This window comes from Lissotriton helveticus, chromosome 1_1 (genome assembly GCF_964261635.1).
Source record: "Lissotriton helveticus chromosome 1_1, aLisHel1.1, whole genome shotgun sequence".
In the NCBI taxonomy this organism is placed as follows: Eukaryota; Metazoa; Chordata; class Amphibia; order Caudata; family Salamandridae; genus Lissotriton; species Lissotriton helveticus.
In genome coordinates, this window is record NC_136057.1 from 1,871,492,266 (window position 1) to 1,871,513,815 (window position 21,550).

The 21,550-nt window shown below is 47.9% G+C and overlaps 1 protein-coding gene across 1 annotated transcript in view; it reads right to left on the minus strand.

Moving 5' to 3' along the window:
- Positions 1-10,247: 10,247 nt before the first annotated feature.
- Positions 10,248-21,550, minus strand: part of COP1 (COP1 E3 ubiquitin ligase) — a 922,999-nt gene continuing 911,696 nt past the window's right edge. The window contains exon 20 of the mRNA XM_078642019.1: positions 10,248-10,630. Within this exon, the coding sequence (XP_078498145.1) occupies positions 10,613-10,630 (18 nt within the window). The 3' untranslated portion in view covers positions 10,248-10,612. The remainder of the gene's footprint in view (positions 10,631-21,550) is intronic.

Below are 21,550 nucleotides of genomic sequence, written 5' to 3' on the forward strand. Positions count from 1 at the left end.
TGTAAATCCATGTAAAAATCCCCCTCATCTTTGTAGTCATCTCCAAACCCTGGTTGACTCTAATTAGACTTGAACCTAAAACTTCCAGGAGAACTGGTGTGCAGTCCTGCGGCAAAGGCTTACTTCTGTCAAAATTGGATTGGACTGGGGGATGGTGCATCGGTAAGACGTCTGGAGCAAAAAACTGGTCAACTGATGAGGAAAAAGGTGCGAGTGCTGGATCTGCATACAAAAGCACCGAAAGGAACAAAAACAAAATACAGGGGGTGGCAATTACATGTAAATCCATCATCACTTCTGGGGTGGAATGTAGTCATCCATCTACCAGCGAGCTAGCAATTGTGTCTAGAATCTTCCTGATCCAGTATGATTCCATATGAGTAATCTATAGTTAGAAATATCCAATAGAAAACCAATTTTTGTACCAGGGCGGTTGATGTTTTTCCAATCAGCTGCTTTTACCTTGTCCTAGAATACTCACAACACTTGCATAGGGTCAGAGGGGGTGACACTGACAAGAATGAGGGATGACCATGGGTATTATATTATTATTTCACTGGCAGAAAGGGTGTTTGTGACTGCATCAGCTGACTGAGCCTCTGAACTTGACACCTAATTCTTCTTGATGATTAATTCCAATTTCAATTTACCGATCGGTGCACCGTTCGACTGCTTGCAAGCCTGGATGCCTGGAGGGCCACTGTATTGAAGGTACAATAGATGAAGCAGTTGGGCTTCACATGACTTTTCCCTAACCAAGAGACGGGAGAGGTCATTCTGCAAACTTCAGATGGCGTGACCGGTTTGGCTTGAAACTAGAGTGATGCAGCATAAGCTACTAAGCCTGAGAAAAAGGGAAAGAAACCCAGCAGCAGAAACTAGACCCACAAAAGTACCCTGGAATAAGGAACGGTCCCGCTACTGGATTTTGCTTAAGTCAAGGAAAGGAGATTCAATACATACAAATGGGTATAATAAATTACAACAGAAGGGGTGATTACAAGCAGAGATGGGGTTGTACTGCCTGCACAGGATGTGTGCAAATGTTTGTCACTGGCGCTCAAAGCTCTTAGTTTTGTAGTCCTTCCACAAGGTAGCAGGGATACCCTTACATTGTCAATGAGAAAGACAAAAGGCTTAAGCGCATCTTTTCCTTTTCTTAAATGTCTTCATTCTCCCCACGTCCCAAGTTGTCCTGTCTATGCTCAGTAGGGAACTCTTTCAAAGCTAAAGGTCACTCTGCTTTCCATTCTTTTCTTAAGCAGGAGGATGTCGCCTGGCACCTCATCTAAATACTAGTCTGGCACTTTTTTGTCATAGAAATCTTTAACTCCCAAATAATATTTAAACTTTGACACATTTTAGACCTTACATAAAATTAAATGAGACTGTAATGTTTCTACTTCCAAAAAGATAACCTAACCGCATTAATAATGATCCATACATATATGTTTCTGACCAGAGGGTGCTACAAATTCTGTCTTGGCATATAGGTAAATTTAGAGTACGGCATTAGTCTTAACAATTAGGAGAAATGGAAAATGAACCCATACATTTCAGTGCACGTTTCTCATGCGCCCTAACTCAAAACCAACTGTTCTTCTTTCAGGGCTTATGTAAAAGTCAATGTTAACGATTGCTTGAAAGCTTTTACCATTGGTAATCTTTTTTAACCTGAATTTTTAACAAACATTTCACCAGCATGAGGGTGGGTTCAAATAATTGATTTAAAAACGAAACAATCTTCGTCTTCAAGCACAGCTTGCCAAGAATAATGCCAACTGTAATCAAAATTCTACTTGCAAACATAAGCGACAAACTAGAAAGCGTTAAAAAGAAAGACAGCGCCACAGGGTAAAAAGAATGAATGAGGCAAAAGTAGTGGAGGCGGGAAATCCCAACCTCCTGTTTAATAACGGTTGTTAGGGTGGCAGAGTGGGCTAAAGAACGGTGATGGATCAAACCCAGATCTTTTGACGGGGTGTGAGTGTTTGATTAGTTCTGATGCTCCGTCCATCACCACCCCCTTTTGTACCGCGTTAGGAGCGTTGACAGCAGCATGAGTTCAGAAGAAGCGCAAGCCTGGTGGGGGCACCGGAAACTAAAGGCGCACATGTTTCACAAGCTATTGTGGATGACATTTTGGGGCATATGGAGAAAGCCTGAAAGAATAACAATTAATGCAACAGGACACAACAAACAAGTTACTTACCTTCGGTAACGATACATCTGTAAGAGACATATATTAGTTATAGATCACTTACCTTAGAATTACCCCCAGGTATCTGACTGGATCCGGAGAAATTTTTTCGTAGCAGTACCCTTGCGCGTCGGTCAACTCCGCATTTGGCGTCGTGATCGCCAGGATGACGTCGCAGTATCTACTTAGACACCGCCCCTGCGCACTGACGTAATTTCTTTACATGACATTCCATGCCAGAAGCGCAGAGCCATACAAGACACGGACCCCTGGTGCACAAAACTAGGGCCCTGAAAGGGAGTCCCTTACACTAAAAGTCAGTTCGCAGAACGGGGAGGATGGGTGTGGCGGTAGAAGTGAAGGGAACCAGAAAAGCAGTCAGTCAAGAGTCTGGGAGGACAGTTATGTAATGGCTCGAAAGGAGCAGACATAAGGTCCAACAGAACCAGATTCAGGTCCCATTGGGGCATTACAGAGGGAATAGGAGAAAGGAGGGGAGTAATGCTCTTAAGAAACCTATTTACAAAAGGGGACCTGAAAAGAGAAGGCTGATCCGGAAGCCGAAGAAAGGTCAAAATATAGCCTTTGAGGGTACCCAGAGCCAAGCCCTGCTGAGCCACAAAAAGACTGAAGCGGAGAACCTCTGAAAAAGGGGCAGAGAGGGGATCCACAGCCTTTGCTATGCACCATGCCACAACTTTGTTCCATTTACAGGCGTATACCGTTTTAGTGGAGGGACGCCTGGCTGCCAAGATTACATTACAGACTTCGGGAGGAAGGTTGAAAGCGGTCTACTGTTGCTGTTCAATCTCCACGCAAGGAGGTGGAGGCTGGACAGGTTCGGGTGGAGGACAGTCTCCTGCTGCTGCGACAGAAGATCCTCCCAAAGAGGCAGTCTGATCGGAGGATCAATTTCCAAGCTCAAGAGCTCGGGGTACCAGACATCTTCGTGCCCAGTCCGGAGCCACAAAAATGACTTAGGCCTGGTCGTGTTTGACCATCTTCAGCAGGGTAGAAGTGGCACAGGCGGAAAGGTGTACAGGAGGCCGCAACTCCACTCGCAACGAAAAGCGTCGCCTAGCGAGTGCCACCTTGGAAATTCCAAGGTGCAAAACTGCTGACATTGGGCGTTCTCTTTGGCGGCGAATATATCTACACAAAAGGGGATGATGGACGGAGCGTTTGAACAAATTAAACACTCACCCCCAGTCAACTGATCTGGGTTTAATCCATCACCATTCTTTAGTTCACTCAGCCACCCCAGTTCAGACATGGCTATATGCAAATCAGTCTGACCCTGTGCCTTATGGGAACAGTCCAGCCCTAACTACCAAGCCATGTCTTCCCTGGACCGGAAACAAGCATCCTGGGACCGGTTTCGGATTCATAATCCTCATCAGTCAGGCTATCTTGAATCCAGTGGCCAAGTGAACAAGGGACTCACGTCTGAGTATACCCTGCCACACTTAGGGCGAACAAAGCGATTCAAAAGGGGATGATGGACGGAGCGTTTGAACAAATCAAACACTCACCCCCAGTCAACTGATCTGGGTTTAATCCATCACCATTCTTTAGTTCACTCAGCCACCCCAGTTCAGACATGGCTATATGCAAATCAGTCTGACCCTGTGCCTTATGGGAACAGTCCAGCCCGAACTGCCAAGCCATGTCTTCCCTGGACCGGAAACAAGCATCCTGGGACCGGTTTCGGATTCATAATCCTCATCAGCCAGGCTATCTTGTATCCAGTGGCCAAGTGAACAGGGACTCACGTCCGAGTATACCCTGCCACACTTATGGCGAACAAAGCGATACAAAAGGGGATGATGGACGGAGCGTTTGAACAAATCAAACACTCACCCCCAGTCAACTGATCTGGGTTTAATCCATCACCATTCTTTAGTTCACTCAGCCACCCCAGTTCAGACATGGCTATATGCAAATCAGTCTGACCCTGTGCCTTATGGGAACAGTCCAGCCCGAACTGCCAAGCCATGTCTTCCCTGTACCGGAAACAAGCATCCTGGGACCGGTTTCGGATTCATAATCCTCATCAGCCAGGCTATCTTGAATCCAGTGGCCAAGTGAACAAGGGACTCACGTCTGAGTATACCCTGCCACACTTAGGGCGAACAAAGCGATACAAAAGGGGATGATGGACGGAGCGTTTGAACAAATCAAACACTCACCCCCAGTCAACTGATCTGGGTTTAATCCATCACCATTCTTTAGTTCACTCAGCCACCCCAGTTCAGACATGGCTATATGCAAATCAGTCTGACCCTGTGCCTTATGGGAACAGTCCAGCCCGAACTGCCAAGCCATGTCTTCCCTGGACCGGAAACAAGCATCCTGGGACCGGTTTCGGATTCATAATCCTCATCAGCCAGGCTATCTTGAATCCAGTGGCCAAGTGAACAAGGGACTCACGTATGAGTACACCCTGCCACACTTAGGGCGAACAAAGCGATACAAAAGGGGATGATGGACGGAGCGTTTGAACAAATCAAACACTCACCCCCAGTCAACTGATCTGGGTTTAATCCATCACCATTCTTTAGTTCACTCAGCCACCCCAGTTCAGACATGGCTATATGCAAATCAGTCTGACCCTGTGCCTTATGGGAACAGTCCAGCCCGAACTGCCAAGCCATGTCTTTCCTGGACCGGAAACAAGCATCCTGGGACCGGTTTCGGATTCATAATCCTCATCAGCCAGGCTATCTTGAATCCAGTGGCCAAGAGAACAAGGGACTCACGTCTGAGTATACCCTGCCACACTTAGGGCGAACAAAGCGCCCTAAGTGTGGCAGGGTATGCTCAGACGTGAGTCCCTTGCTCACTTGGCCACTGGATTCAAGATAGCCTGGCTGATGAGGATTATGAATCCGAAACCGGTCCCAGGATGCTTGTTTCCGGTCCATGGAAGACATGGCTTGGCAGTTCGGGCTGGACTGTTCCCAGGAGGCACAGGGTCAGACTGATTTGCATATAGCCATGTCTGAAATGGGGTGGCTGAGTGGGCTAAAGAATGGTGATGGATTAAACCCAGATCAGGTGACTGGGGGTGAGTGTTTGATTTGCTCAAACGCTCCGTCCATCATCCCCTTTTGTATCGCTTTGTTCGCCCTAAGTGTGGCAGGGTAGCTCAGACGTGAGTCCCTTGCTCACTTGGCCACTGGATTCAAGATAGCCTGGCTGATGAGGATTATGAATCCGAAACCGGTCCCAGGATGCTTGTTTCCGGTCCATGGAAGACATGGCTTGGCAGTTCGGGCTGGACTGTTCCCAGGAGGCACAGGGTCAGACTGATTTGCATATAGCCATGTCTGAAATGGGGTGGCTGAGTGGGCTAAAGAATGGTGATGGATTAAACCCAGATCAGGTGACTGGGGGTGAGTGTTTGATTTGCTCAAACGCTCCGTCCATCATCCCCTTTTGTATCGCTTTGTTCGCCCTAAGTGTGGCAGGGTATGCTCAGATGTGAGTCCCTTGCTCACTTGGCCACTGGATTCAAGATAGCCTGGCTGATGAGGATTATGAATCCGAAACCGGTCCCAGGATGCTTGTTTCCGGTCCATGGAAGACATGGCTTGGCAGTTCGGGCTGGACTGTTCCCAGGAGGCACAGGGTCAGACTGATTTGCATATAGCCATGTCTGAATGGGGTGGCTGAGTGGGCTAAAGAATGGTGATGGATTAAACCCAGATCAGGTGACTGGGGGTGAGTGTTTGATTTGCTCAAACGCTCCGTCCATCATCCCCTTTTGCATGGCGAATATATCTAACCAAGGCTCTCAGCACTGCTCAAAGAGACCTTGTACCACTTCCGAGTGAAGACGCTATTTGTGATCCATCATGCACCAGCGGCTGAGTTCAACTGCCCAGGCGTTCAGGGAACCTGCCAGGTGTTGAAGCACCTGAGACATGCCATGATGTTCCAACCATGTCCAAAAGTGAAGAGCCTTTTGACATAGGGTCCACGACCCCACTTTGCCCTGTTTGTTGCAGTACCACATGGCGGTGGTATGGTACGTGAACACCTGCATTACTCTTCCTTAAACAGAGGGAAGGAATGCCTTTCAGTGCAAGACAAATCGCCCAAAGCTCCAGAAGGTTGATGTGGAGCCCGGACTCTGCCGGAGACCAGAGGCCTCTGATCTCCGCCTCCCCATGTGGACGCCCCACCCCAGAAGTGATGCATCTGTCACCACCGTGAACTCTGGTTGGGAGAGAGAGAGGGATCTGTTGTTGACCTAATCCTGGTTTGTTAGCCACCATTGCAATTGGTTGTACAGTGCCCTCCGAGATCTGGACGCAATCGGAAGGATTCCCCTGATGCTGTGTCCAATGGAACTTCAGGTCCCACTGCAGTGCCCAAATATGCCATCTGGCATAACCTACCAGCAGGATGCAGGAGGCCATGAGGCCCAGCAGCCTAAGGTTCATTCTCACTAAAACCCGGGATAAAGGCTAAAACATCAGTATCATAGCCCTGATATCCCGGACTCGCTGCACGGGAGCATAGGCCCGAAACTGTGCAGAATCCAGAACTGCTCTGATGAAAAGGGTCTGCTGAGACAATCAGGTGCGACTTCGGCATGTTGATAGTGAACCCCAGCTAATGCATGAGGTGCACCGTAGTCTGGAGGTGGGAGACGAATGCCTAGAGCGAGCCCGCCTTCAGCAGCCAGTCGTCGAGATAAGGGAAGACTGTAAGCCCTGATCTGTGCAGATGAGCTGCAGAAAACTGCCATCACTTACGCGAACACCTGAGGGGTGCTGGTAAGGCCAAAGGGGAGCACAATAAACTGAAAATGTGCGTACCTACCATAAACCGTAGGCAACGCCGATAGGCAGGCAGGACGGGGATGTGAAAATAAGCGTCCTGCAAGTCCAACGCGTCCAACGCTACCATCCAGTCCCCAGAGTCGAGGGCAGACAAGACCTGAGCTAAAGTCAGCATTTTGAACTTCTCCTTGTGGAAGAAGTGGTTGACGTCCCTAAGGTCAAAGATAGGACGCAGGCCTTTGACCTTCTTGTGTACCAGAAAGTAGTGAGAATAGCAACCACGACTGACTTCTGGCACAGGGATGCGTTCGATGGCACCTTTGGCCAAGAGAGCCATAACTTCCTGATGGAGAAGTGCCAGATGATCCTCCGACACACGATGGAGTGTAGGTGGCATGGAGGGAGAGGTAGCCTCGAAAGGGAGGTAGTAGCCCCTTCGGACTATTTGCGAAACCACCCTGTCTGACATGATGGTGCGCCAGTGGGGGAGGTGATGGCGGATCCTGCTGCCCACTGGCAAGTGGTGGCCCTGAAATGTCGGAGTAGGAAGGTTGGGAGGCTGCTGCAGAGGGGGCATTGGTGGACTGGCCTGCATGCTGGCCCACAAACCCACAGCGATTGGTCCCACGTCCCTGGCCGCGCAGAGGCTGGGCAGCTTGCGCAGGCCTGTGGCCCTGGATGGAACTTGGTGGATCCCCCTTCCGTAGCCACGAAAGGACGAGAGGCAGACTGCACTGGATAAGAGGTGGCAGGGATCTGGCCGTAGCCCTAGAATCCTTGAAGCGCTCAAGCGCATTGTCTGCCTTGTCGTCAAACAGGCAACGGCCATCATAAGGCATGTCCAAAAGGGTCGATTGAACATCCCCAGAGAAGCCAGTGGATCTCAGCCAGATGTAGAGCCTCAGGGCAACTGACGTAAAAATCGTTCTATCCAGCGAGTCGGTGGTATCCAGCACACATCGGATGGCGAACTTTGCTGCATCTCTACCCTCTGCGACCACAAGGGAGAGTACGGGCCGGGCCTCCTCCGGGCACTGTGGAAGCACTTGCGCAATTGTGTCCCACACAGAGTGGGTGTAACGTCCTAAAAGACATGCAGTGTTCACTGACTGCAGTCCTAAGCTGGCAGAAGAAAACATCTCCGCAAGATGGTCCAGCTTCTTGGATTCCCTATATGGGGAGCAGTAGAGAAGGCACCTTTGGAGGTAGAGGCTTCTACTACCAAGCTCTCGGGTTAGGGTGTTGGGAGAGAAAAAGTGGGTCGCCCGGGGCCAGGAGGTAGCGTCGGGCAATCATCCTATCCACAGGAGCCAAGTGCCCAGAAGGATGTCTGTGAGGGCCTCATTAAATGGCAGCAGGGTCTCCGAAGAGGTCACTACCGGCTGAAGCACCTCAGTCAGGAGGTTAGACCTGACTGCCACTGTAGGAAGCTCAAGGCCCAAGGCCTCAGCAGCCCTACGCAACACCACAGCGTAGGATGCTCCCTCCTCTGTGGCCACGATAGGGGGAGATAGTATGCCAAGGTCTGGGGAGGTATCCAAACCACTGGCGTCACACAACTCCTCTTGCCAGTCCGGCTCCTCTAGTTGGTAAGTTAGAGGGTCATCAGACCCCTCCCAGTCCTCCTCTGGCTGCCACTCAGGGTGATAGGGAATGCCAGGAATGAACAGTGGGGCAAAAGTACCCTCCGGTGCTGGTACCGATTTTGGTTGATGTTGGTAGAGCGCCGTGTCCATATCAGGGGTTAGGCTGGGGTTGACGCCGGTCGGGGGCGCAACCAGCGCCATTTTCACTAGGATTGGCGCCGGGGAAGGTGCTGTGAGACGCTGGTATCGAAAGATCTAGGGCCCCCAGTCGAGACTGTGGGGCCCGAAGGCATGCCTGCGGAGTCGAGCTGCCCAAAAATGCTGTACAGCGCTTCGTAGAACTGAGGAAGCTGGGCAGGGGATGTTCCAGCTCCGGGAAAGGGAGGGAAGTGTGGAGCCGACCCAGAAGTGGGCTTCGAAGAAGGAGCCGGAAAGTGACAACGCTCCGGGTCCTGCATCGCATCGGCCGACTTGCTCTTCGACTTACCCTTCGACTTACCCGAGGAGTGCGAAGACTTCGATAACGAATAGTGTGCCCAAAAGGCTGCTGTGGCTAGGATTGGGCCAGCTAGCCCGGCCAATCACCTCAGGTGAAACCATGTCAACTACCCCAAAGAGCTCCTATGCAAGACCTAAGTGACATCACGCCGAATGACACCATTCATGAGACTGTCTTTTGAGGAAATAATAGAAAGCCTTTTGTTAAGGGACCCGGGAGGTAAGTCACACAGGTGCCGGAGGAGATCCTAGTGTTACAGCTGGTGGGACACTCAGATCAGGAGACCCAGTAGAAAAAAGACCATGGTGAAAGACTTTAGTATTTGATCACATTGGAACCAAAGAGCATGGTAGAAGGCAGAGATCCTTGGAGGAAAAAACAAAACTACTTAAGCCTGAGGCCAACCCTGATACTTGGGCCAGGTTAAAATACATTAGCTGTGATGAAGAGGAAAGCCTGCAGTAAAAAACTCCTGAAAAGGTCTGTGAACACCATGAAGTGTGAGTGCTATGCCAAAACACCACCACATGCAACCAGGAGAAGGGACAAATTCTGATCCTGCTAGCCAGCCAGATAGTGTGGTCAGGAAGTGGAGTCTAGGCATAGGTGAAGCCTCACGTGTCTGGGTGATATACCGTACACAAACCCGGAATTCTTTTTATTTTAGCGCACCTTTGTGCAAAGTAAACTCTACAGCTACAGCGCAGCCCGCTGGACTGGACAGTCCATTACTCAAGAAAAGTGAACTAAGCCTAAAAGTATAGAATGTTGAAATAGATTACTTGATTCCTTGTATATTTATTTACAGCAACGTAAAAAAATATAAAGTACCATGATATTATTGTGATCAAAAGTAGAAAAAAATATTTTTAAGTGCTGTGCATGCAATATAGTATGGAGGGAAATACTCAATACTAGAAAATGCTTTATGCTCATAAAAACACATACACTAGCCACAGACCAAGAGACAATTAGCTGCTTCAAAATAAAATGTAATGTCTGCTGTGATCAGAAAGATTGGAGCAACCAAGATAACGGAGTGCTGGTACGTTCACTGGAATGCAAAGCCTTCATTTTATTAAAGGCATCTTATATAAAATGCCTTGCTTCACTAAAAGCAAACAACTCTTTACCCCCTTTTGAAAAGAAATTATTCACGCGGAGACGGGGACTTCACGTACAATTATTTATTAATTAATTTATTTTTCTTTATTAGAGCTTACTGAAAAAAAATCCATTAGCACCCCCATCATCATAAAAATGTTGGTGTCCAAGACACCCCTTTCGCACTTCCTCCTAGCAGCACGCTCAAAAGATCCATTGGCTTAGCCTGAAATGTTGATGCCGCCTATACTTCTTTTCACTGCTCCTTGCCCCCTGTAGTACTGAAGCCCTGCACAAAAGGTCCATGGGCGTCAGCAACATGGAATCCAACCGGCTCCAAGGGGTTTCGATGCATCATGGTTTCTGTATGACGGAAGCGGCGACTCTGAGGTTAGCAGGACATGGTAGATTCTATCCACTGATGTAGATCTCTTCATACGAGCTCAAGCACCTGGGTGAGAGGACAGAGAAGAGTCATAAGATCGACAAAAATGAAAGACAAATGCAAATTTTCTTAACCCTCCAGCGGAGGCAGTTTGCTGATGTTATTTGAGGCTGTCTTCACACAATGCCACATTGACTTGATCCATGAGGATTCAAGCTGGTTTTCATTTAACTCAAGGCATAACTGATATAGTACTATTGAATAAGTTACTTACCTTCGATAATTATATTTCGAATGGATTCTATATGTTCCTGGACATTCCTTGACTTAGTAATAGCTCTCAGGTGCCAGACCGGATCCAGTAGGCACACCACTTCAATAATCCCTCTGCCTCCCCAGGATTTAAAAATATCAGCCTGATTAGAGCACACTTGGCACGCTGGCACCAATTCTTTATTTTTTTGCACCCAAACGAGGCGAGCAGCGAGGAACACAATAAAACCTAACCTGGAGCTGGCAATAGAGTGGTAGAACTGTAAAATATCACCAATCTTATTATTGTTTCTGGAACTATCTCAGAGGTTAGGAGGGTGAATAATCTGCAGGAAGCCAGAACTACCTTTACCCAAGGTGACCACCTCTTCCGATGGATAATTCTTTCTGCAGATTCCTCGCCTCCCGTAGGAGTCTACTAGCAGTGTACAATAGGACGCTAGACTTGGTAGCGCAGTTTAGCCAAGGAAATCATCGTAAGGCTCTTGAAAAGTATCCATCACTCTGTGTTAGAGGTGCCATAAAGTAGTGTTTAGTAAAGGTATGCACAGACGTTTAATCGCAGCTGCGCAAATATCAGCCCCAGGATGCATCTAGTGAGAGAACTGGAAGAGTGAGCAAGAACGCTAGCTGGAGGGTCTTTTTTGCAATGTGAGAGGGTACGTATGGTCACTGATTTGCCTTGTGTGTGCGAAAGCTAGGAAGAGTTGTATATTCAACTGCACTGAACTCGTACAGTTAAAATAGGAGACAACATCCGTTGCCAGGATAAAGAATGTGCAGCTTCGCCTCTTCCTTAATGAGGTGAGGAGGGGAAGAAAGAAGGAAATGTGACTGACGCATGTTGAAGGCTAGTAGTTTCAAGAACAAGGGAAACCCCAGGATCATTAGGGACCAGGAGTAATGCGTAATTAAAGGAACAATGGTCCCTAAGCATTACATTTTTTTAAACAATAACCGTGGAAAAATAATAATTCCTATGAATTGTTACAATGACTATATAGTAATTGAAACAATTCATAGGAATTATTATTTGTACACGAGTACTGTTTTAAAAAAATGTCATGTTGAAGGCTAACAAAAGTTTCGATAGAAAAGATAAGAGTGCGCAGAACCACCTTTGATCTGTAGAAAACAGTAGATGAGGACTGGAAAAACAGGGCCTGCAGCTCACCAAGCCCACAGGTTGACGTGGTAACCAACACCTACAGTTTTGAGCACCAGAAGGCAACTAGAATCCGTTCGAGTAGGCAAGAGGACATTTGCTTCCTCTGGTGGCAAACAGAAGATCTCAAAAGGACACAGCTCAATCTTCATGTGGGTAGACAAACAAGTTACTTACCTTCAGTAATAAATTATCTAGTAGACACTGTCTAGCCACAGATTCCTTATCTTAGCATAAGCCCCGGGTGTCAGACTGTATTCGAAAATGTTTCATGAGCAGTAACCTTGCGCGCCGATAAATGGAGTCATGAGGCTTTGTGTGGGCGTTATTCACGCCAGAAGTGATGTTTGCGGTGCCTATATAGGCACTAACCCTGCGAGCTATAACTTTTTAAGACTTTCCACACCAGAAGTACGGAGCGACAAAGTACACTGACCACCAGTGTGGAAAACTAGGGCCCTGAAAGGGAAGTACCCTATCACTAGAAATCCATTTGTAGAGTGGGGAGGATGGGTGGGCGGCAATGAATCTGCAGCTAGATAGATTCTCTACCAGATAAGGCGTTAACAAAGGTAAGTAACTTGTTAATCTGATAGAGACTTCTAGATGCAGATTCCTTACCTTAGAATAGATACCCAAGCAATACCTCCCCAGAGATGGGTCTGCAGGCCATTTTCACACGAGGAAGTCCTGCAGGACCGAACAGGCAAATGCCCATCTTTAAGGACCTGACTGTCCAAATAGTAATGTTTGGTAAAGGTATGCGATGAGGCCAACGTTTCTGCCTGGCACGTATACAGGAACGGAACTCCATGAGCAAAAGCAGTGGTTGCAGCTTTAGCTCTAGTGGAATGAAAACTCAAACCCCAAGAGGGTTGATTTTTTGCCAATGCATAGCAGATTTTGATGCAGAGCACAATCCCTTGGAAGATGGTCCTGTTCTGCATGGCCTGTCCTTTGCTCCAACATATCCCACAAAGAGAGTGTTGTCCACCAGGAACTCTTTTGTACGGTCAAGGTAGAACGACAATGCTCTTTTTGGATCCAGATGGCTCCTTTTCCTTCGAGGGGTGAGGCAGAGCATCAAAAGTAGGCAGAGTGATGGTTTGGCCTACGAGAAATGGAGTGACCACATTTGAAGAAATGAAGCTGTTATATGAAGCACCAGTTTATCTGGGTGGATGTTAAGATGAGAAGGCTTGAATTACAAGGCCTGTAGCTTATTGCCACCAGAAAAGCTAACTTATAGTAAGGAGCTTGAATGGACAATTGTGCAGAGGCTCAAAGGGAGCACACAAGGAAGATGAGGAAGAGATTGAGATAACACTGGTGCATTAACGAAGAGAGTGGGAGGAATATAGGTTGCAAACCATTCAAAAACCTATGTACAATAGGGTATTGGAAATGGGAAGGTTGGCCAGGCACCCGAAGAAAAGCAGAAAGCTAGCCCTTAACAGTGCCCTGAGCAGAGCCCTGCTGGGCCAAAGAAAAAAGTGAAGAGGAGAACCTCTGAAAGCGTTGCAGAAAGGTGATCCACAGTCTCTGCCCGCACCATGCCACAAATTTGGTCCATTTACAGGGGTATACTGTTTTGGTGAAGGGACGCCAGGTTGTCCTCCATCAATCTGTCATAAGTGAGTGGCATGGAGTGAGGGGTTATCTTGAAGGGGAGCAAGTAGCCCCTTCGGACAGTCTTTAAAACCCACCTGTCCGATGTTTTGGACAACCAGCGGTGCAGGTGATGGTGAACCCTGACTGGGTGCCCATGATGATACGTGGGCAGACTAGCACGTTTGGCGGCTGCAGGGGGGTTGGTGGACTGACCCAACCGTTGTCCAGTGGGCTAGTAGGAACCACGTCCGCGGCCATGCAGAGGCTGAAGAGCTTGCATGCCGCAGAGGCTGGGCGGGTAGACACGAGACTGCCCATCCCTTCTGTAGCCACAGAAAGGCAGATTGAGGGTGACGAGGGGCCATAGAACGGCCCAAGGACCTGGCCGTAGCCTTGCTGTCCTTAAAGCGTTCCAACGCCAAATCGGCCTAGTCTTCGAAGAGAAGGGAGCCATCAAAGGACATATCCATGAGTAAGGACTGGACATCCCCAGAAAAGTCAGTCGCCCTCAACCAGCCGTTATGTCGCAGGGCCACTGTTCACAAACTGCTCTGCTTAATACGTCAGTGGTGACAAGTCCTCAACTGATGGTAAACTTTGCTGCAACCCTCCCAACTGCAATAGCCTGGGAGAGCATGGCCTGGGCCTCCTTTGGGACCGGTGGCGGTACCTGCACAACAGTATCCCACAGCGTGTGGGAATAGCAACCCAAAAGCCATGCGGTGTTCACAGAACGCAGTGCCAGGTTGACAGAAGAAAAAAATCATCTTTCCATGACTGTCCAGCCTCTTGGATTCCAGGGGTGCGGTAGGCAATGCAGCAGGATTTAAGTTGGATTTGGAGGCTTGGACCAACAAGCTCTATGGTGTAGGGTATTATAGGGGGAAATTTGGTGTCCCTGGAGTGGGGTGGGGTGGTGGTGCCAGGCAATCGCTCTGTTCAGAGGAGCCCCAAGCAGGGCATCAGCAAATGTCCTATTGAAAGGGAGAAGTGGTTCTGATAGGGACAATCATGGCTGAAGCACTTCCATCACAACATTAGTCTGGACTACCACAGAGGGCAAGCTAAGGTGCAGGACCTCAGCTACCCTCTGCACTACCACTCTGAAAGAAGCTCCCTCCTCTGTAGCCAAGGTAGGAGGAGAAAGCACACCAGTATATGGAGAAGTGTCCAGTCTACTGGCTTCACCCAGATCTTCAGCCCACTCCAGTTGTTCTTCATAACGTTGGCATTCTTCAGCTTCGGGAAACCCCTCCCTATCGCCCCCACCGAGTCCTAGCCAATAGGTATAGGGCTCAGGCTCTGGCCCAGAAAGCATAACTCCGGTCCATGCTGGCGTCGGATGATGCCCTTCCAGCTACTTGTCGGGAGACGGGGATGAGAATGGGGATGGCGTTGGCGGCGCCGGGAGCGTTGGCCTCAGGATCGGCATCGGAGATGATTGAGGTGGCACGACCAGTGCGATCCTGATCCATCTGTGGATTCTAGGGTCCCCAACTGAAAATGGGGCCGGAGCTTCCAGCGTGGACCAGTAGGGCCCCCCTGTACCCGCGGGGGCTTGAAGGCACGCCGGAGGGAATGGGCCTCACAAGGATGAGGTACAAGGCCTCATAAATTCTCGCAGTTGGGCAGTGGTCGCTTTGGCTCCTGGAAACTTGGGGAGATGTGGAGCCGACCCAGAAGCTGGTTCAACAGTAGAGACAGGCCTCTAGTGGCGACACTCCCTCGTCTAGTCGGCAGAGGTACACTTTGACGACTTCTTTTTGTGGGAATCTGACTTACCTGTATGACTTGATGACTTTGAATGCAACGACTACCCTGGGCTTTGCGACCACTCCCAGCACCTTCCTCTTGACCAGAACCCTGAAAGTCACAGCATCACCACAAGCTTGGGGATCGCTCCCTCTAGGCCTTCGGGTGCAAGGCGCGGCAGTCGAGGAAGGCCTTCGGGTCATGGTCCTGCTCGAGGCGCCAAAACAATACAAGGTGCGGGCGCCGCATGGCTTGAAACCAGCCATCTTTAAAGACATCCCTGACACACCAAGGGGTTAATCTCAAAAATGACTTTGACAAAACATTGAAAAACAATTATCAAAAAAATACTACGGGATAGCTTTTCCTGGATCTGCACTGGTTGACGTGGAAAGAAAAGTACTGACATCAGCGCGTCTGCGTAGCGCCTATATAGGTACAGCAAATGCCACTTCCAGAGCGAATGGCACCTACTACTCCATGTAGAGCTTAACGATGGATCTAGTCTGACGTCTGAGGAATAATCAGAGGTACGGAATCTGCGGTTCGAAGTCTCTATCAGATAGAGCATTTTAGGACCGGTGTGGTGGAACTGACCATCCTGCTTTGAAAGCAGGACTATTCTCTATGGGAAAGTAAGAGATGGCTGAATGCGGTGTTCCAAGAGCTCAGCATACCAAATGCTCCTCGCCCAATCTGGGGTCACAAGAATCAGTTAATGCAAAGTGATGAGAGAGAATGCATGGAGCGGTTCCTGAACTAGGAGGTGTACCCAGTGAACCATGTAGTGAGGAAGCGCAGTGTGAAGAACAGAGGGTGTTTCCTGTTCAGAGCCACTGCCTATAGGCCTGTGCATGTACATGTCAAAAGATCACGTCCTTGACATCGGGTAGAGCGCCCATTTGCAATCCTCCAGAGACAGGCATTTGCCTTCATATTCAGACTGCCAAAGGTTGTGTCTAGGACAGCTCATATGAATTTTAACTGCTGAACTGGGGTGAAATAGGATGTTTGCTGGTTGATGGAGAAGCCAAAAAGATGAAGTAGGGTTGGGGTGCGGTCCAAATAGTTTAAGATTAGTGCGGGAACCCTAACTTTCCCTGGACAATCAAGTATGGAAATATAAGGAGTCCGGATCTCCTGATGGAGGCAGCCACCACAGCTAACACCTTGGTGAAGACTTGTGTAGTGGTCGTAAGGACAAAGGGTAGAAGAGAAAATTGGTAGTGTTGAGACTCAACTAAGTAGCAAAGATAAAACCTGTGAGTTGGTAGAATTTGCAGATCAAAATGTGTTCTGGAGATACAGGGACACAATCAAATTCTAGACATCCAGGCTAAGCGGACCTGACTCAGAAACATTTTTAACTTGTTTGGACAAACCAAGAAATAGGAATGTCAAGTCTAGAATGGGTGTGAAACCTCTTTCCTTGTTTTGGGCACTAAGTAGTACAGAGAATAAAGTTCCATGTCCTTCCAACTCTAAGGCACCACTTCTATGGTCACTTTGTGCATCAGGGTGATAATGTGCCGAGGAAAACCTAGTTGAAGAAGTGGAACAGATAGAAAGGAAAGGGATTAACCCTTGTTGACAAGCTTGAGTACCCAGTGATCTGTTGTAATGGACTCCCAATTGGCAAGAAACTTGGGTACCCAGTGACCTGTTGGACTCTCAATTTGCTGGAAAATGAAAGCTCTTGCCAACTACTGTAAGGTGATGATGGAGGAAGAATCAATATAATTTTTAAGCGGCAGAGCCAGCAGAAGAGAAGGGGAATGGACTATCTACCGGTATTGTTTCTGTCCCTTACAGCCACCTCTCAAAAAGAGGTGTAGATCTGTTGGTAGGTGTGAACCGCTGGAAAGGTTGACGTTGCAGGCAGGGCTGACTTCTGCAATAAGCTGCAAAATGATAATATCGTTGGTGAATATCCTTGGCCAGGGAGATCAAGCCTAGGGAGTGTGCTTTAGCACCCTATTTTTGAACCACTCTATGTAGGATTCATCTCCCTCTCACTGACGAAGAACAAGTTCATTATTGCAACTTGGACATCCCCATATGGCAAACATCCAGGCCTTGGCTGCTGAGAACTGCTGCAGAAAGGGGATGGTGATGGACAGAGCATCTGAGTTAAACAGAACACTCATACCCAGTCAAAAGATCAGGGCTTGATCCATCACCGTTTTTTAGCTCACTGCACCATCCCAGTTCAGAACCTGGCTATATGCAAATTAGTCTGACCCTGGCCCAGTGCATCATGGGAACAGGGCAGACCAAACTACCAAGCCAATTCTTTACTGGAAAGGAAACAAGCTTCCGGGGACCGGTTTCTGGCATTACAGCCGTCTTCGGCCCGGCTTGCTTGAATCCTGATGGTGCAGTGAGCAAGGGACTCACATCTGAGCATACCCTGCCACTCCTATGGTGGCCAAAACGATTCAGAAAGGGGGTGGTGATGGACAGATCATCTGAGTTAAACAGAACACTCATACCCAGTCAAAAGATCAGGGCTTGATCCATCACCGATTTTTAGCTCACTGCACCATCCCAGTTCAGAACCTGGCTATATGCAAATTAGTCTGACCCTGGCCCAGTGCATCATGGGAACAGGGCAGACCAAACTACCAAGCCAATTCTTTACTGGAAAGGAAACAAGCTTCCGGGGACCGGTTTCTGGCATTACAGCCGTCTTCGGCCCGGCTTGCTTGAATCCTGATGGTGCAGTGAGCAAGGGACTCACATCTGAGCATACCCTGCCACTCCTATAGTGGCCAAAACGATTCAGAAAGGGGGTGGTGATGGACAGAGCATCTGAGTTAAACAGAACACTCATACCCAGTCAAAAGATCAGGGCTTGATCCATCACCGTTTTTTAGCTCACTGCACCATCCCAGTTCAGAACCTGGCTATATGCAAATTAGTCTGACCCTGGCCCAGTGCATCATGGGAACAGGGCAGACCAAACTACCAAACCAATTATTTACTGGAAAGGAAACCAGCTTCCGGGGACCGGTTTCTGGCATTACAGCCGTCTTCGGCCCGGCTTGCTTGAATCCTGATGGTGCAGTGAGCAAGGGACTCACATCTGAGCATACCCTGCCACTCCTATAGTGGCCAAAACGATTCAGAAAGGGGGTGGTGATGGACAGAGCATCTGAGTTAAACAGAACACTCATACCCAGTCAAAAGATCAGGGCTTGATCCATCACCGTTTTTTAGCTGCTATAAAAAGGTCAATTATGTTAGCTGAGCTACATTCAAGAATATACTTTCTACAGGTGTCCAGAGTGTCATTTAATAGTTCAGAAAATGCTTTTTTTATTTATTTGATTTGTAAGCTAAACATTGCTAATTTTGCCACTTCCAACAAGGTGTGGAAGTACTGTCCAGGGAGGAATGTGGCAATCACAGGGGCATACGGGCCAAGATGAAAACTTTTCTGACCAACAAGCAAAGCTGTTTGGACTCCAGGTCTGGTGGTGCAGCAGGGAAAGTTTTGGCATTAAGTTTAGCCGCAAATGCTCAAACCGCCAAACTCTCTGGAAAAGGATGCACTGAACTTGTAAACAGACTGTGCCTATTATGTCAAGAGATCTGCCTGGGATGGGAATTGCCAGACCTGAAATGTTTTTCTCCAAGGAAGCAAGCAGTGTCCCCAACATTGCCTTGGTGATATGCAGAAAAACATCAGGGGCAGTGAAAGATGGATGAAAGATTTCTGTGAGAATGTTGGATTGATGCTCCACAGATGCCAAGGGAAAGCCAAGCTCCACCGTAGCATTATGAATGGACAGACTTGTTTAAAAGAAGGGCCTGAAGGATACAGAATTTCACATATGAAAACATATAAAGTACACTAGCATTTTGAAGGTCTAAATAGAGCCCAACATCCATGTGATAAGGAGAGCAGAAACTGTCAGCCTCCGATCACATTACTATGTGCACCTAATATCCAGGTTAGGTATATGAAGTGCATCCAAACATGATCACCTAATATCCAGATTAGGTATATGAAGTGCATCCAAACATTGATCAGAAGAGTTGTTCCACTCATGTAAATCTCTAAGCTATGGGAAAAGGCTCAGCAGGAGTCTGGTGCTGAGGGAAGCCTTCACCATTTTTCTGGCCACCACATTTTCTCTGCAGTGTCAGAGGACTGCGGCGGCACCAGGGATGACATAAAAACCTACCTCGAGGACAATCTGAATGCACTTTCACAGGTGGTAAAACCTACGTCGAGGACAATCTGAATGCACTTTCACAGGTGGTGGCTTTCTTGGAATAGGTGCGAAGGCTGAAACCTATGTCAGTGTAGAGTTTGAGATGCTGGAATTTCCAAACCTGCAGAATGCTGCCCACTTCTGGGAACTACAGGAGAGGGATGAGGGGCCACTCCTGAAGAAATCTAACATACTTGTTGAAAATACTTGATCTGAAGCAGGACAGCAGATGAAGTTGGAAATTCCATTTTAAACTTCTAAACAAGTGGGGTCAACTCCAAAAAGGACGCAGAAGAGACGGGCATCCTGGAATGGCTACAACAAATCTCAGACTTGTCTTGGTAGACTGACCGTTTCAAGAAGGTGGAACAGGACTTCTAGTAGTATTTCATGTGTTTTTGGTTTGTGGGAGGACCTCTCGGGGGAAGGGACGATTGCTTCAAGTAAGGAGAGTTACTTGAAGGTGGGAAAGCAATCATTAAAGGGTGCCTTTATGGGCCCAGCCAAAAACACTTTAGCTTCCCACTTCCTGTACCCTCCCTGTCTCCTGTTTGACATGCCTGCCCGGACAGGAGATGTGCACGTGTACGGTGCACGGGCATGGCGTGCTTCCACTTTCTTATCACGGGTGTCTCTCTTTGATCACGGCGTTTCAGCAAAGCACGCGCATGGTGCGCTTTCACTCCATATTGCCTGACCTCACCCTCGCATGGATGCCGTAGAGAGCCTAAATAAGATTGTTTGAACGGTGCATCTATGGTTTCCCATTTTGCATTTATGACACTACTTTGTTTAAGTTGATCCAGAGAGGTGAACTGGGGAAAGCAGGTGTAAGTGTAAGTTCGTCTAATCTAAAAACACATCTTAAAGGAGCCAGTCATGTGAGAGCATCCCTGCACCTGTCCAAATGGCCTGTTTCTTCAGATTCCAGACAGTGAGTCAGAGGCACATGAGTAAGGGATCGCTGGCGGTACAGAAAGGCGGGCAGCGTAGTGATTTCCTGGGTGATTGAAGTTTGCGCAAATGTAATTAACTTGGAAATCGCTATTTTCCTCGTTTTATAGTACTAATCAGAATTTACCCATTTTATGTTCTAGAGGATCATATTCTAAAGTAAAAAAACTCGCGCACACAGACTTCACATCTCAATCATGAGGCTTGATCGGGAAGCATTTGGGCACTTTCACTAGGACAGGGAGACATGGATACTGACAAGGTTACACAGAGCAGGGCACTGGGCTTTGAGATAAAGGCAAAGGGATAGGGAAGCAAGAACGCAGGAGACAAGATGCCCCTGGGACAGGTAAACGGATACTAAGAATATACAACAAGCATTTGCAATGCAATAGGTCTCGCATTTGCTAGAGTTTGGGCTATTGGCATTGTAAATTACAATGCTTTTTTTATTTATGTGTGAGTTTTGAAAACAAATAAATAAAAGGCATTGTCATTACAATGCAATAGCTTAAACTGGCAAATGCGAGACCTATTGCATTGCAAATGCTTGTTTTTTTATATTGTTGATATGGTGTACAATGAAGGTGACATTTCAACAAATATGTTGGTACAGTAGTTAGGAAATTCAGTAAAAATCAAACAAGAGCTCAGGACCTGCATTGATAAGGCTAAAAAAGACATGAATTGTCACCAGCATGACAGGAGGCGCTATACATAAGCAGACGTCATCACATCTTGGGCAGGCAGAGCCACAAATCAAGTTGCATGGTGACACCTAAAGGCAGTCAATTTAAAATCAGACGGTGGAAGCACAGTGATAGCGTTTTCCAGCTGCTGTCTGGCACCTGGGGAAAGGAATCTGCAGGAATAAGTATTCATAAGAGCCACCAAATCCAACTATTTTTTTACATGCTCCTAGGATGTGGAACCCAATTAATCTTGCTCTCTCACAACATTCTATAACTCTTGTGTTGTGCTTGACTATTTCTACATCATCATATTTCATTG